General features: G+C 33.8%; 2 protein-coding genes across 2 annotated transcripts; both read left to right on the top strand.

Annotated features, from left to right (window-relative positions):
• LOC104780099 (SNF1-related protein kinase catalytic subunit alpha KIN11-like) lies at positions 4,294–7,940 on the top strand. The gene is made up of 11 exons (XM_010504562.2): positions 4,294–4,626; positions 4,925–5,120; positions 5,291–5,475; positions 5,571–5,753; positions 5,846–5,977; positions 6,076–6,261; positions 6,336–6,425; positions 6,517–6,600; positions 6,767–6,904; positions 7,099–7,329; positions 7,618–7,940. The coding sequence occupies exons 2-11, from the start codon at positions 4,928–4,930 to the stop codon at positions 7,729–7,731; spliced, it is 1,536 nt and encodes a 511-aa protein (XP_010502864.1). The 5' UTR covers positions 4,294–4,626; positions 4,925–4,927; the 3' UTR covers positions 7,732–7,940.
• LOC109132612 (non-specific lipid-transfer protein 2-like) lies at positions 10,117–10,510 on the top strand. Its single transcript, XM_019244371.1, has one exon. It carries the CDS (start codon positions 10,187–10,189, stop codon positions 10,508–10,510), a length of 324 nt encoding a protein of 107 aa, XP_019099916.1. The 5' UTR covers positions 10,117–10,186.

Here is a 13,587-nt window from a genome sequence, read left to right as displayed (position 1 = left end):
TCTCTTGTCTTAGCTGATAGATCCAGAAGAATTCCTGAAGGTGTTTTAGAGGATATTCCAATTAAGGTTGGAAACTTCATGATTCCCACAGACTTTGTGGTGCTGAAGTATGATAAAGAGCCTAGTGATCCTCTCATCTTAGGAAGATCTTTCTTGGCTACAGCTGGTGCCATCATAGATGTGAAGAAGGGACACATAACACTGAATGTGGAAGGTTTGAGTCTGAACTTTGAGATAGATAAGCTGAGCAGAGCTCCTACTATTGATGGACAGACTTTTTCTGTTGAGAAAGTTTTTGATACTCGAGTTGCANCAACAGGCTCAGTGTCGACCGACACCCTATCAGCATCAGTCGACCCCCCTCCACATCCGAGACCGAACTTGTCCAAAATTGATGCTCCAAGTCATAAACCTGTTCCTAAACAGACAACTCCCCACTCCACACTCCAGAGTCTACAGGTAAGGCAAAGGTGCATATCATCTTCACCTAATCCCCCTCAAATCATTAATAAGAATTTCAAAGGTACAAAGACTGTTTTGCAATTAACCAAGCCACAAGACTATCGTAGAGCGCTTGTTTCTTCTATTAATGATTTTTCAGGACATAAAACAAGCCCGCCCATACTTCCGCCCCACCCTGGTCCTACTCCTCATGTCCTTGGTAGACCTCACTCTTCTAAAGCTTATACACCACCTTGGATGAAGAGGACATTTTCTCGGAGGCATTCACTGCCATGTTCTACTCCACCTGATGCCTGAGCCTCAACGCAGTCAAGCTAATGACTGAAAACAAGCGCTTAGTGGGAGGCAACCCATTTCTAGGTGTTTCTTTTCCTTTTGAGTCATTTTTCGTTTTGCATTGAGTCAGTTTTTGTTTGAATTTTGTTTGAAATTATGAACTATCTATCTATCATGTTGCTTTTAACTTGTGTTTGAGTGTCTCTTAATAGAATAATCATCCAAAGATTGATCCAACAACACATCAACACAACTAACTGCAACTAACAAGGAGTTTCGGCCAAAAATCACCATTCATGATGAGTGTCGATCGACACTGAAATGGCATCGGTCGACACCGCTGGGTAACCCGAGAATCAGTTCATCTTTTCATTACAATTTTCAATCCATTTTTGTTTCTTTTAGCTTTCCTCTTACTTGAAAACACTGGGGACAGTGTTGTTTAAGTCTGGGGGAGGTTAATACTAACTACTAACATAGTTTTTGTTTTAGTGTGTCAAAACCGTAAAATTGTTTTATTGAGTCAAAATTTTTGTTGGAAACTATGATTTTTCTTTTTAGTGTATTGCCTTGGTTGATTAATGCTGCAGATTGAATCCTGAATCCGAATTTCCAACAGAATCCAAAAACCATGAGTCAAATCCCAAACATTCAAATTTCCCCCAGACTAATAACATCCAAATTTCCAACAGAATCCATAAAAGCCTAAGGTAATTTCTGCGCTTTTCTTTTTACCTCATCAAGGAGATTGATGTTCATAGAGCTTGACTCCTTGTTCATGACTGACAAGCAAGATTTTCAAAAAAAAAATGGTACTCCTCTCCCTTATTTAAGTTGAAAAGATTACTCCTGAGCGCTTTGTTTTTTTTTAAAAAAAAGAATAAAAGATGAGATGATTTTGATTAGTTTAGAGAGGGAGATAAATTACCTGTGACCTCATTATTCTATTCTTGAGTCAAATGATCACACAAAGCTTGGAAGCGAGAGGTAGGTAAATTACCGATGACCCCATTATTCACCTACACCTTTGATAAAAAAAAAGAGTCAGTGAAAAAAAAAAACAAAGCAAAGCTCAAAGGAGGATAAGAATAGAATAAGTAAGGGGGAGAGGAAGAATACCACATGCTGTACAAGGTTATATCTTGCTTGTTATGGTATAGTACGGGAATGAGTCTAGAAGATTCTTGACATTGATCAAATTGATGAGACCCACCGATGAAGGCTTAATGGAGAAAGTAGTGGAATTTGGTTTGAATTTGGGATGCTATGAATGTCAACGGAGAAGTAAATGGTGGTTCGATTTGGATTTATTTGCTAAGCTTATGGATTATGGTTTGAATGATCATGGCATTACCCTAGAGAGAAAATGAGTTTATGTGTTTTCAAACCTCTTTCATATGTCTAAGTTTCTGTTTTGCTTGAGGGCAAACAAATGCTAAGTCTGGGGGAGTTGATATATCATGGTTTTTGTGGTTTTTAACCATGATATAAAGAGTCTTTTAGAGTCTTTTGATTTGTTTTCTAGGATGTTTTTGAGTCTTAACAGGTTTTCTAGGATTTTGGCATGAAAGGAGCAAAATGGAGCAATTAGAAGGGATTTTGGAGCAATTCAGCTAAGAAAGAAAACTTGGAGCCGATCAGAAGTGGTGGTATCGATCGACACCACCTGGGTGTCGGTCGACACCCCTGTTAGCCGCAAGAAGACCCAAGTTTTGGAAGTTTTACAAATCTGCCCCAAAGTTTTCCATATTTGTATCATTAGCCCGTGACGTGTTTTAGGACATATATATATTGTTTTTGGGTTTTAGAAACCCTTAAGTTATTTTCCAGCAGCTTTTTGAGAGAGAAAAACCCTGAGAGATTTTTAGAGAGTTTTTGGAGAGAATAATCAAGACTCATTGAGAGAAGATTCAGAACTCCTTTACTTCTTCTTTTGATTTCTTAATGCAATTTATTCAGTCTATGATGTGTTCTTCATTGATTATGTCTGAGTAGTTTGCTTGTTAGGTTTAGGATTTTTCACAGGGTTTTTATGGATTATTAGATCTGTTTATTTAGGATTCATTATCTTTCTAGATCTTCATCATAGGTTGTTCTTCATATTAATCCTTGATTGACCATATAGAATTAATAACCTAGGAAAATAAATTGATATGAGAATATAATTGATTTTCCTGATAAAACCTTTTAACGAGCAAAATTATTTCTTGCAAAGAGATTTGATTTAGTAATTTTGTGAACAATCTAAACCTGTTTTCAAAGCTGATTTTTAACCTAGAATTTTACCAAGAGATTTGGATTTTCTGGTTTTAAATTTAGATAATATTTGCAGTGAGAACTGATTTGTTTTACAGAAGAGTTTAGAGTTCTAGATCTGATCTTAATTGCTTGAATCCTATTTATTTATTGATTTAGTATCTCATAATTACCTGAGAAATTTTCTAGGCCTAACCTTTTGATCATCTGAATTTTCACAGCCTTTATTTAATATTTGCATTGTTTATTTTAATTCAAATTAATTGTTTAGCTTAATTATAAAACTCTATAATTTAATGTGTAGAACTTGAGTCCTTGTGGAATTCGACCCCTAAGTACTGCAGTGATCTCTTAATTTGAGGGAGTAGCTCTAGAGTTTAATTTGAGCATATCAAAAACAAATCAAAAGACTAAAAAAATACATTTATGGTTAAAAACTATAAAAACCATAATATATCAGTTACAAAACAAAAGAATCAACATTAATTGACGATGATGTTGATGATTACTTCTTAAGGTCGATAATCTACCCATTGTTGAAAAAATTATGGGGTTCTTCACTAACTCAAGAGAATTTCATTTTATGTATTTGGTCCGAGACAGAAACAACGTTTTCAACGAGTTTCATTACCCACCACCTTTTGGTTTGGGTATCTTTTGGTTTGGGTATGCAATTTGTATTTTTGACGTAGGACTGGTCAAGATTAGGGTCCACGAAGAGGCTCAGGACAGATTAAAGCTTTTTTGGGATATTTTCGAGAGGAAAACAATGTCACTATTTGTTAGAAAAACACTGATACAGACTAATTGGTAATCAGATAGTTGATTGTTCAGAGCTATCAACGAAAGCAATGAGTTTTGTAATACGACGTGCATTTTGGTATTTCTACAAAAAAAAATTAGCCAAACACAACTTTCGTATAAGAAGATTGATTACAAAAGAGGAAAATAACGAATTCATCTAGTCGTTAGCGAGTAAGACTTAAAGCATCGTCAAATTCACTACTTAGTTTTTATCATCCTCGCTATCTGACATATATTTATGTTTACGTAATAATTTGCTTTCGAAGTTTTTGTAATGACTTTGTAGACTCATAATGATAGCAATGAATTTGTTTAGCCAAAAAAAAAGAAAACTTTTATTTTGAATACAAAATATTCAAAACTAGTCAAAACTAAAAATATGGTAAAACTATTAAAATATTAATATAATTCTTGTTCGAATATTAGGAAATTTTAACAACCTAAAAAAACAAAAAAACTAATTTAAAAAAAAAGAAAAACAGAAATGGCCCTAATTCAAGGGCTTTTGCAATTGGAATAAAAATGTTTAATCTGGGTTCCTGATTCTTCGTCATTACCAATTTTACTCTGAGATCACCCTATCAAGGACTTAAGTACCTGACTCAGCTCTGCGTCACATACGACTTGGAATCTGAGTTCCCAAGAACTTCTTCTTCTGATTATTACTCCACGATTCCCCTCTCTCTCTCATCTCTCTCTCTCTCTCTATAAATCAGTTTCTCCTCTTGTTTCTACCTTTTGCTTCGCTCTTTGTTTCAATAAGTTCTCTGGGCTTTTCGATTCTGGGATCTGCTCGAAGAGGGTTTGCGAAATTAAGAAGCTTTTTAGGTAAATTGACTTTTTTTTTTCTTGGGTTTGTTAAAAAGTCTATCAATTTCGTCTTCTAAACCCAAAATTGTTCTGCTAATTCTCGAATATTACTTTTGATTTGTGTTTGCTTTGTAAGTCTGTGGTTTGGTTTCAGAGTAAAACCACCTGACCATTACTAGTAGTTTATGTCGGTGTATGTTGTTGTCTAAGTTTCTTTACAAGCTTATAGTTTTGGTTTAGATTAATTAGTTTTGATGAAATGAAATTGAGCTTCTTATTTGGCTTTTTTTTTTTTAATGTTGAATTTGTGGGGCAGGAAATGGATCATTCATCGAATAGATTTGACAATAATGGAGTGGAATCGATTTTACCGAATTACAAGCTTGGTAAAACTCTTGGAATTGGATCTTTTGGGAAGGTGAAAATAGCTGAGCATGTTGTCACTGGCCACAAGGTTGCTATTAAAATCCTCAATCGCCGTAAGATCAAGAACATGGAAATGGAAGAGAAAGGTATACAAACTGTACTGTTAGGTTTTTGTAGCTTGAGATGTTTCTTTAACAAAATGAGTATATCTCTCTTCCTATTGCATGAGAGAGGTTATGTATATTTGAGGAATTAAACGGTTTCATCTGTTCCGTTTTTTTTTAATCTTAATGTATGTATATTTCTTCTTTTACAGTGAGAAGGGAGATCAAAATTCTCAGATTGTTTATGCATCCTCATATCATTCGGCAATATGAGGTGATTGAGACACCAAGTGACATTTATGTTGTGATGGAGTATGTCAAGTCCGGAGAGCTCTTTGATTATATTGTAGAGAAAGGCAGATTACAAGAGGATGAGGCTCGTAACTTTTTCCAGCAGGTTTGTTTTCTCTTACTACAATCAGTGTGTTTGTAGCGTATCATTGTCTTCTATGAGTTTTGAGTGTTGATAGCTTTTGACTTGTATCTGAGCAGATAATATCTGGTGTTGAGTATTGCCATCGTAATATGGTTGTCCACAGAGATCTGAAGCCTGAGAATTTACTACTGGATTCGAGGTGCAACATTAAGATTGCAGACTTTGGTCTTAGTAATGTCATGCGGGATGGTCATTTTCTAAAGACAAGCTGTGGAAGCCCCAACTACGCTGCTCCCGAGGTATTCATCTTAGTAGAGTTACCGAGCTCTTTATTACCTATGTCTCGTTTCGCTTTCTTTTGATCTGAATCACCTCTTACTACTTGTTGTAGGTTATATCAGGTAAGTTATATGCTGGACCTGAAGTAGATGTATGGAGTTGCGGAGTAATATTGTATGCTCTCTTGTGTGGTACTCTTCCATTTGATGATGAAAACATTCCCAACCTTTTCAAGAAAATTAAGGTATTGTACATTTTACTTTGATTCAGCTCAAAGACCTTTCTCAATTGGATTCATATTTTATGTGAAGTAACTAAATCAAGGTGTTATTTTCTCTGTAGGGTGGGATTTACACTCTTCCAAGTCATTTATCATCTGAGGCTAGAGACCTGATCCCAAGGATGCTTATAGTTGACCCAGTGAAACGAATCACCATTCCTGAGATCCGCCAACACCGTTGGTTCCAGACTCATCTTCCTCGTTATCTTGCTGTTTCTCCACCAGATACAGTAGAGCAGGCTAAAAAGGTTGGTTTTAGCGCCATTTAGAAATTAAAAGAGTCACTTGCGGTGATAGTAGCAACTTCTCCTTTATTTTCCAGATCAACGAGGAGATAATTCAAGAAGTGCTCAACTTGGGATTTGACAGAAACCAGGTCATGGAATCTCTTCGCAACAGAATACAAAACGATGTATGAAGTTTCGATTTGTAATATCCCTTTTATTCCCTTGAACTAGTTTCCAGTAGCCAGTCACTGAAATGCCACTTCCTACTTGTCTCAGGCCACTGTAACATACTATCTGTTATTGGACAACCGGTTCCGTGTTCCAAGTGGCTATCTTGAATCCGAGTTTCAGGAGACAACAGTATGTGTTTCTCATTTCTCCCAGTGGATAGCTTTTAAACATTTAAATCTTGAAAGGGCCATAAAAAGCATAACTCTTTTACGACATGATATAGTGACCTGGTCAAACGCAAGGTATCGTTTTGGTTTTCTACTAATATTTTCACCCTTTTCTTTTACTCATCTAGGACAGTGGTTCCAATCCCATGCGCACACCTGAAGCGGCCTCACCTGTAGGCCACTGGGTTCCTGCTCAGGTGGATCACTATGGATTGGGAGCAAGATCACAAGTCCCAGTTGACCGAAAATGGGCTCTTGGACTTCAGGTTTGTTCCTGATTGCTGATTCTATTTGTTCCTCACCATAAACTCGTTTGAATGCAATACACAATTCGATATCTGTTTCGTCTTGCCAAAAACATCAAGTTATTTGGAAATTTGTTATCTTGTTTTGAATGATTACTCTTTACCTCGACATGCCCAAACGGATAATCAATCTGTTACCATACTATTTTGAACAGTCCCATGCGCATCCTCGTGAAATCATGAATGAAGTTTTGAAAGCTCTTCAAGAACTCAATGTGTGTTGGAAGAAGATTGGTCACTACAACATGAAATGTCGATGGGTTCCTGGTTCTGCTGATGGTCAGAATACTATGGTCAACAATCAGCTGCACTTCAGAGATGAATCCAGCATCATTGAGGATGACTGTGCCATGAGTTCACCCACTGTCATCAAATTTGAACTTCAGGTAACTACAAAATTCGTAGGAGAAAGAAAAACAACAGCCCAGTTTAGTTTGTTAAGGAATATGAACGGTTCTAAGTTCCCAGAATCGATCTGGAGCAAAAACTAAGATCTGCTATTGTTATATCCTAATACTTATTTAGGGTTACTTGTTGTTTTCCCAATAGTTCAGCAAAACTAAACCAGCTAGGCCAGAGACTATCAGACTAAAACTACTTAAACTAACTGTTTTCGAACAACAGTGGTCACATATTATTACACTTTTCTGAGTTTCCTTTTGATTTTGAAACAGCTATACAAAGCTCGCGAAGAGAAGTACTTGCTGGATATCCAGAGAGTTAACGGTCCTCAGTTTCTCTTCTTGGATCTATGCGCTGCCTTTCTTACAGAGCTCCGTGTGATCTGAAGCTTTTTTAAACCATTTGTTCGGACATTTTTTTTTCTTTCATGTTTAATGGTTTGTAACAGTAGAGAGAACACAATATAATATGTGGGTGCAGTGTTTACTTTGCCGGGTTACTTTTATATACCTGGATTCTAAGTTAAACTCTACTGTAATAGTAACTATCATTCCTCTTTTTGATGGTTTTTTAAGGATTGATCATGTGTACATAAGGCTTCATCTACGTCATGCTTACAATTTGATATTTTCCTGACTTCCATATATATATATATACATATATACACTATTGTTCCCAATTTTATATTAACAATTTTATACTAACAGTCTTATTCCTCCTTTGGTGCGAATTTTATATCAGACACATAATACATGTCATAACATGACTTAAAAACATTGTATATGTGCATCAGAACTCCACTTCACAAATTTCGGCCATCCAACTTAACTCCTTAGCATCAATAAAAGAAGTGGAATAGGATATTGATCCCGAAAGTTGGAGAGCTAGCTACTTTGTATGGACAACGCTTCTTGCAAAAGGAGCAAATAGGTCTGAGACATATGATGATTGTTGGACAGAATATATATTACTACCTCTGTTCTAATATATAAGATCTTGTAGGCTTTTTGTTTTTGTTCTATTTTATAAGTTGTTTTTAAAAAGTTCATATGCACTTTTTATATTAATTTAATAATTTTTTGACTATTCAAATTCTATAGTATTTTTTCTACTGGTTGAATTTTGTTAAATGATATAATATTTATTGTTTTCTAATCTTTGTGCTTTAGCCAAAAATCTTATAATTTTTGAACCAGAGGGAGTAGATTTTAATTTAGATGAAAAGAGCAAAACCCGATATTCTTCTTCAATAATTGGTGGAAAATCCAAGTTCTGAAGCAAGTAGACCTAAGCTTTGGAGTTTTAGGATAATTATTTTAAAATACTATTTTTAGTGTCTCTTTTCAAAAATAGCACTTTTAGTTGTCCATTTTCAAAAATATCACTGATTAAATCTTAAAAGTTTACCAATTTTTCATAGCCTTAATAATATAAAGTTAATTAATACATAAAATATGTGAAATTAAGAAAAATCAATTCAAATTTATTTTACTGGATATATAAAATATATCTAAAATTAACTTATTTGTAAATACTCTCTAAAACACAAGATATGCAAGAAATATCTTTAAAAAGTTCTTATGTAACTAATATATTTTGTAATCATAAATAAAATTAATATATATTTATGAAAATAAACTTATCATGAATAACATTTATTGTTTAAGTAAAACTATAAAAAATTCATTTTTGAAAAACAAAAAAAAATCAAAGAAATTTAAATTTATATTTCCCAAAAATAAGTATTTAAATCTCCATATATATGTTCTTCCATCCAAAAATATTTTATTGTTAAATTTTGCTCTTTATTACCACTTATAAAATGACTTTGTGAACCAATTAAACCAAGTTTTTTCATTTACTTTCAATTTGATGTAGTTCCTTTTCACCACTAACATTTGTTTGTGACCGTTTGTATAATCACTAAAATATTTCTATAATATTGTCTACTCATAATATTGTCGATAAAAATAAAAAAATATCTATACAATTACAATGAGTTTATAACTAACCAATAAAATTTGAGAAGTTGAAAGATAGTTAATTTGACATAATATAAATTAAATTTGAAAATTATAAGCATGATGATATATGAGTCTTAGATAATTTAGAGATATAAAATCTAAAAAAAATAATTTAAAAATACTTCAACATTTAAAAAATTAAGAAAAAAATATTGATCTTACATATCCTTAACTAAAGGAAATACAAATCAAAATAATATAAAATATATATTTTAAAATCATCACGAATTTCTAATAAGAAATCAAATTTAACTAAATAATGTAACTAAAATCTAAAAGTACTACAACATAATTAAATTAAAATAATAAAAAGTAAAGAATAAACAAATATTAAAAGTTAGTAGTTTTCCTTTTTACAATAGGTATAAAACTTTTACTTTTTAATTTTTCGTTTCTTTTTTAATGTTTTAGTAAATTAAGAATTGACACATGTGAACGTTCCCCAATATATATCAATTTATTTATGTTATCGGAATCATTTAAATCCTTCTTGCACAACATATTTAAACTTACAGATAACATCTTAAAGTGAATCTCCATAAATCAGTTCATGTGCATTAAACGTTAATGACTATATATAGAGTGCCAAAGCAATTTAAATCTTTTGACTTTCTAGTTATTTAGGTATTCTTATAAAATATATAAATTATTATACAAAATCAGCACATGCCACATTGCCCACCCCATAAACATGATATGCATTTACGTTTCCATCTCTATATAAACACTTTTACCATCAATTAAAAAAAACGAAACAAGTCTCAATATTCTTACAAAAAAAAATAAAAAATTGGAGTCGAAAAGGAAAGTGCAAGACATGAAGTTTACAACATTGGTAATGCTCGTACTGGTGATAGTAATCCAACTGTCTCCAACGTTGATCAGAGCCACCACAATAGTTGAAGGTCCGAATCCGAGCGAAGAGAAACTACAATGCATTGTGATGAATGTTATTGTACCATGTTTACTACCGTTGACCAATCCTTTAATCCAACCAGTCGCACATTGCTGTCAAGTAATGGTAGAATACAAACCGTGTTTATGTCAATTCATAAAAGGCGAATGGTCACAAGCTCTTTTTAATTCTCCGAATGCTCGCAAAACCTACAAAGCTTGTAATATTCCTGATCCTATTTGTTGAAAACCTCATTATTATATCTATAAAATAATGACTATGTAATGACTAGGATTATTATTATATTATAGTTTTTCTGTTATGTTGCAATAAAATTTTTATCTTGTTACAACTATACATAAATAGACATGTCAACAAGGGCCAAAGCCCGCAGGTTGGTCCGGCCCAGCCAAAAAATACCGGGCTCAGACTTAAATATATATGTCTAGAAAAAATTGGGTTTTTTGGGCTCAGCCCGTTTGGGCTATAAGGTTTTTCGGGTTTAGCCCGACCGAGTTCGGACCAGTCTGAAAAGTTTTTAACAAATATATTTGTACTTTTTTTGTTAATATTTTTATTTGATTGCAATATTTGATTAATGGTTTATTGTAAATAAAATTTAAAACTCGAATCCTAGTTTTCATATTTACTTAATAACCTTTCTTAACACTTTTAAAATTTTTATCTATGATATTTTATATGAATTATATATTGTTTTATTTGGTTAAAGTATAAAATTTTATTTAGTTTTTAACTTTTTCTTTTAAATTAAGTTGGTTGTAGTGAATATAGATGAGTTATTAAAATTTTGATTGATTTGTTTTACAATGCATCTTTAAACATTGTTTTTAAAGACTTATAAGTTTGAATTATTGATCTATAAGAAAAGTCCGAAAAGCTCGAAAAGCCTATAGTCCTATTAAGACCGGTCTCGGGCTTTAATATATAAGTTCAGAAATATTTCGAGCCAGATCGGGCCGGACTAAAACATATGCGGGTAGCCCTGGGCATTCGGTTCCATGGGTCGGATCTGGTTAAGAACCGATCGGGTTCGGGTCTTTCGGTTATGCAAATTTTTTATCCATTTAAGAACCGAGAAGATATGGTTCGAATATCGGTACGGTTCTTCTCGGTTCCAGGTCGGTTCGGTTCTATAATTTTTGGAACCAAATCATATCTGAAACTTGAATATCCCATTTGTACCCGAAATGTAGCAAATTACCCGAAAGTGAAAACAAAAACCTGAGAAGAACCGAACAACAAAACTTCAAAGGTCAAACGTCAAACTTATTTCCTACCAACACAAGTCACACTCTCCTAACAACAAGACAAACAAAAGTTCAGACATAAACACCAAAGTTCAGACATTAAACACCAAAATTCAGATATCAAACACCAAAGTTCAGACATAAACACCAAAGTTCAAAAACTTAAAACTTGAAACTTAAATGCTACTTGAAAGTTGAAACCGTCCTTGGCTTGACTCCTTGCGATATCAAACTCTACATAACTTGTCTTGGCTTCATTTTAGGATATCAAACTCTACATAACCAAACATAAGATAATTAAGGTCCATTTTACATAACTCTACATAACAAAACAGAAGATAAGTAATCAGTAGTAAGAAATCGAAAGTGTTCCATCAAAGAGACATCAAACTTAAAATTTGATTTGAAATTGGAACTCACTCGACAGTCCTTGCAAGTTGAATTCAGGATCAAACTCTACATAACAAAGCAAAAGATCAATTGTCAGAAATAGAAAGTATAAAGCACATTTGAGTTAGAAGAGTTTAAGAGAAGATATTACCTCTCATGAGATCATCTTGCAACTCCACATCCGCAAGCATTTGTTGGATTGTTATCACTCCCTTTTCATTGATATGAATCTCACATTTCATCCATTGCTCTGTGCACATCAAGACTTCAATCATTTAGTGGGTTAAACAACTTCTTTGTGGGTTTAATATTCTCCCACTAGTGCTAAATGTAGATTCCAATGGTACTGAAGACACTTGCATTGCAAGTATGTCTCTAGCAATAAGTGATAGAACCGGAAACTTTGGGCTATTGATCCTCCACCAAGATAACACATCATACTCAGCACCATTTAGAAGGTTTGGATCCTCCACAGTTTCTTTCAAATACAAATCCAGCTCATTTGATGAATCTTGAATTCCTAGTTCTTTAACCACCTCTTTGTAGAGATACTCTCCATGCTTTCATAACCAACGCTGCTCTCACAATAATCACTTCAAACTTGCTCTTGATACTAAGAAGTTGCTCTTTGGGACTGAGTAGATGTCTCTGATTCACCACTGCCACTTCTATTGACTAAAACACTATACTCTACAAACATATCCTTAAGGATTTACAAAACTGACTCATGAAGATGAGTAGCCTCAACACTATTTTTACCATAAAGTGTGTCAAAACAAAGTTGAGCAAACTTCATCTTCTTTCTTGGGTCGAATATACTTGCTACTATCAACAACTTATTCATTTCAACCTTCTTTTCAAATGGATCCCAATACTTCTCTAATTTCTCTAACATAACCAATGCTTTCCATCTCAAATTTGCATCAGGACCAATACTCGTAGTTTGAGTAGTAATGTTTTTTAGGATGGTAACTATCTCATTGTATATCTTATGGGAGCACACAGAAGTAGAAGCTGATAGTACTAGTGTAGACTTGTAAAAGATGACAAGAAACTGAACCAACCTCTCAACTGCATCGACATCGTTTTTGATTGCTGGTCCAACCCTTTTTTTCCCATCCACCTTTTCCTCAAAGTAGTCGTTATAAACTTTGTCTTCAGTCTCCATCTTTTCAAATGCCACTATAAACCTCAAAGCTTGTTCTAACATGAGGTAAGTGGAGTTCCATCTGGTCTTGACATCTAAAGGTATGCTTCCTTGTTTAAATTTTGTTGTTTGCACTCGAAGATGAAATGCTTTCAATCTGTCCATTGAACCTCTCAGAAAATTAATTCCATTCCTAATGGCAGCCACACTGTCATCTACCTCATGTAGACCTTCCTTAACAATCAAGTTCAATATATGAGTGGCACACATTAGATGCAAATAATCACCTTTCAGAATAAATGCATCATTCCCGTTAAGCTGTGTAAAATGCTTCCTTGTATCTCCTTATTGATGAACTGTTAGCAGTGGCATTGTCTACTGTGATGCAAAAGACTTTCTTGATGTCCCAATATTCCATACAATCCATAAGAACCTTGAAGATAGCTGAACCTTTCTGATCCGGAACATTCTTGAAACCAATGATTAGCTTCTTTAACTTCCACCAAGCATCAATATAA

Source organism: Camelina sativa, chromosome 4, assembly GCF_000633955.1.
Source record: "Camelina sativa cultivar DH55 chromosome 4, Cs, whole genome shotgun sequence".
NCBI lineage: Eukaryota > Viridiplantae > Streptophyta > Magnoliopsida > Brassicales > Brassicaceae > Camelina > Camelina sativa.
The sequence above is the reverse complement of the archived record's forward strand: the minus strand, read 5'-3'. Positions and strand labels throughout refer to the sequence as shown.

Excerpts from the sequence above, each read along its gene's own strand:
- LOC109132612 (XM_019244371.1), top strand. The coding sequence starts at position 10,187 with ATGAAGTTTACAACATTGGTAATGCTCGTACTGGTGATAGTAATCCAA.
- LOC104780099 (XM_010504562.2), top strand. The coding sequence starts at position 4,928 with ATGGATCATTCATCGAATAGATTTGACAATAATGGAGTGGAATCGATT. Across the intron at positions 5,978-6,075 it reads ACCTTTTCAAGAAAATTAAG|GGTGGGATTTACACTCTTCC; the intron begins GTATTGTACATT and ends TTTTCTCTGTAG. Across the intron at positions 6,601-6,766 it reads CCGAGTTTCAGGAGACAACA|GACAGTGGTTCCAATCCCAT; the intron begins GTATGTGTTTCT and ends TTACTCATCTAG.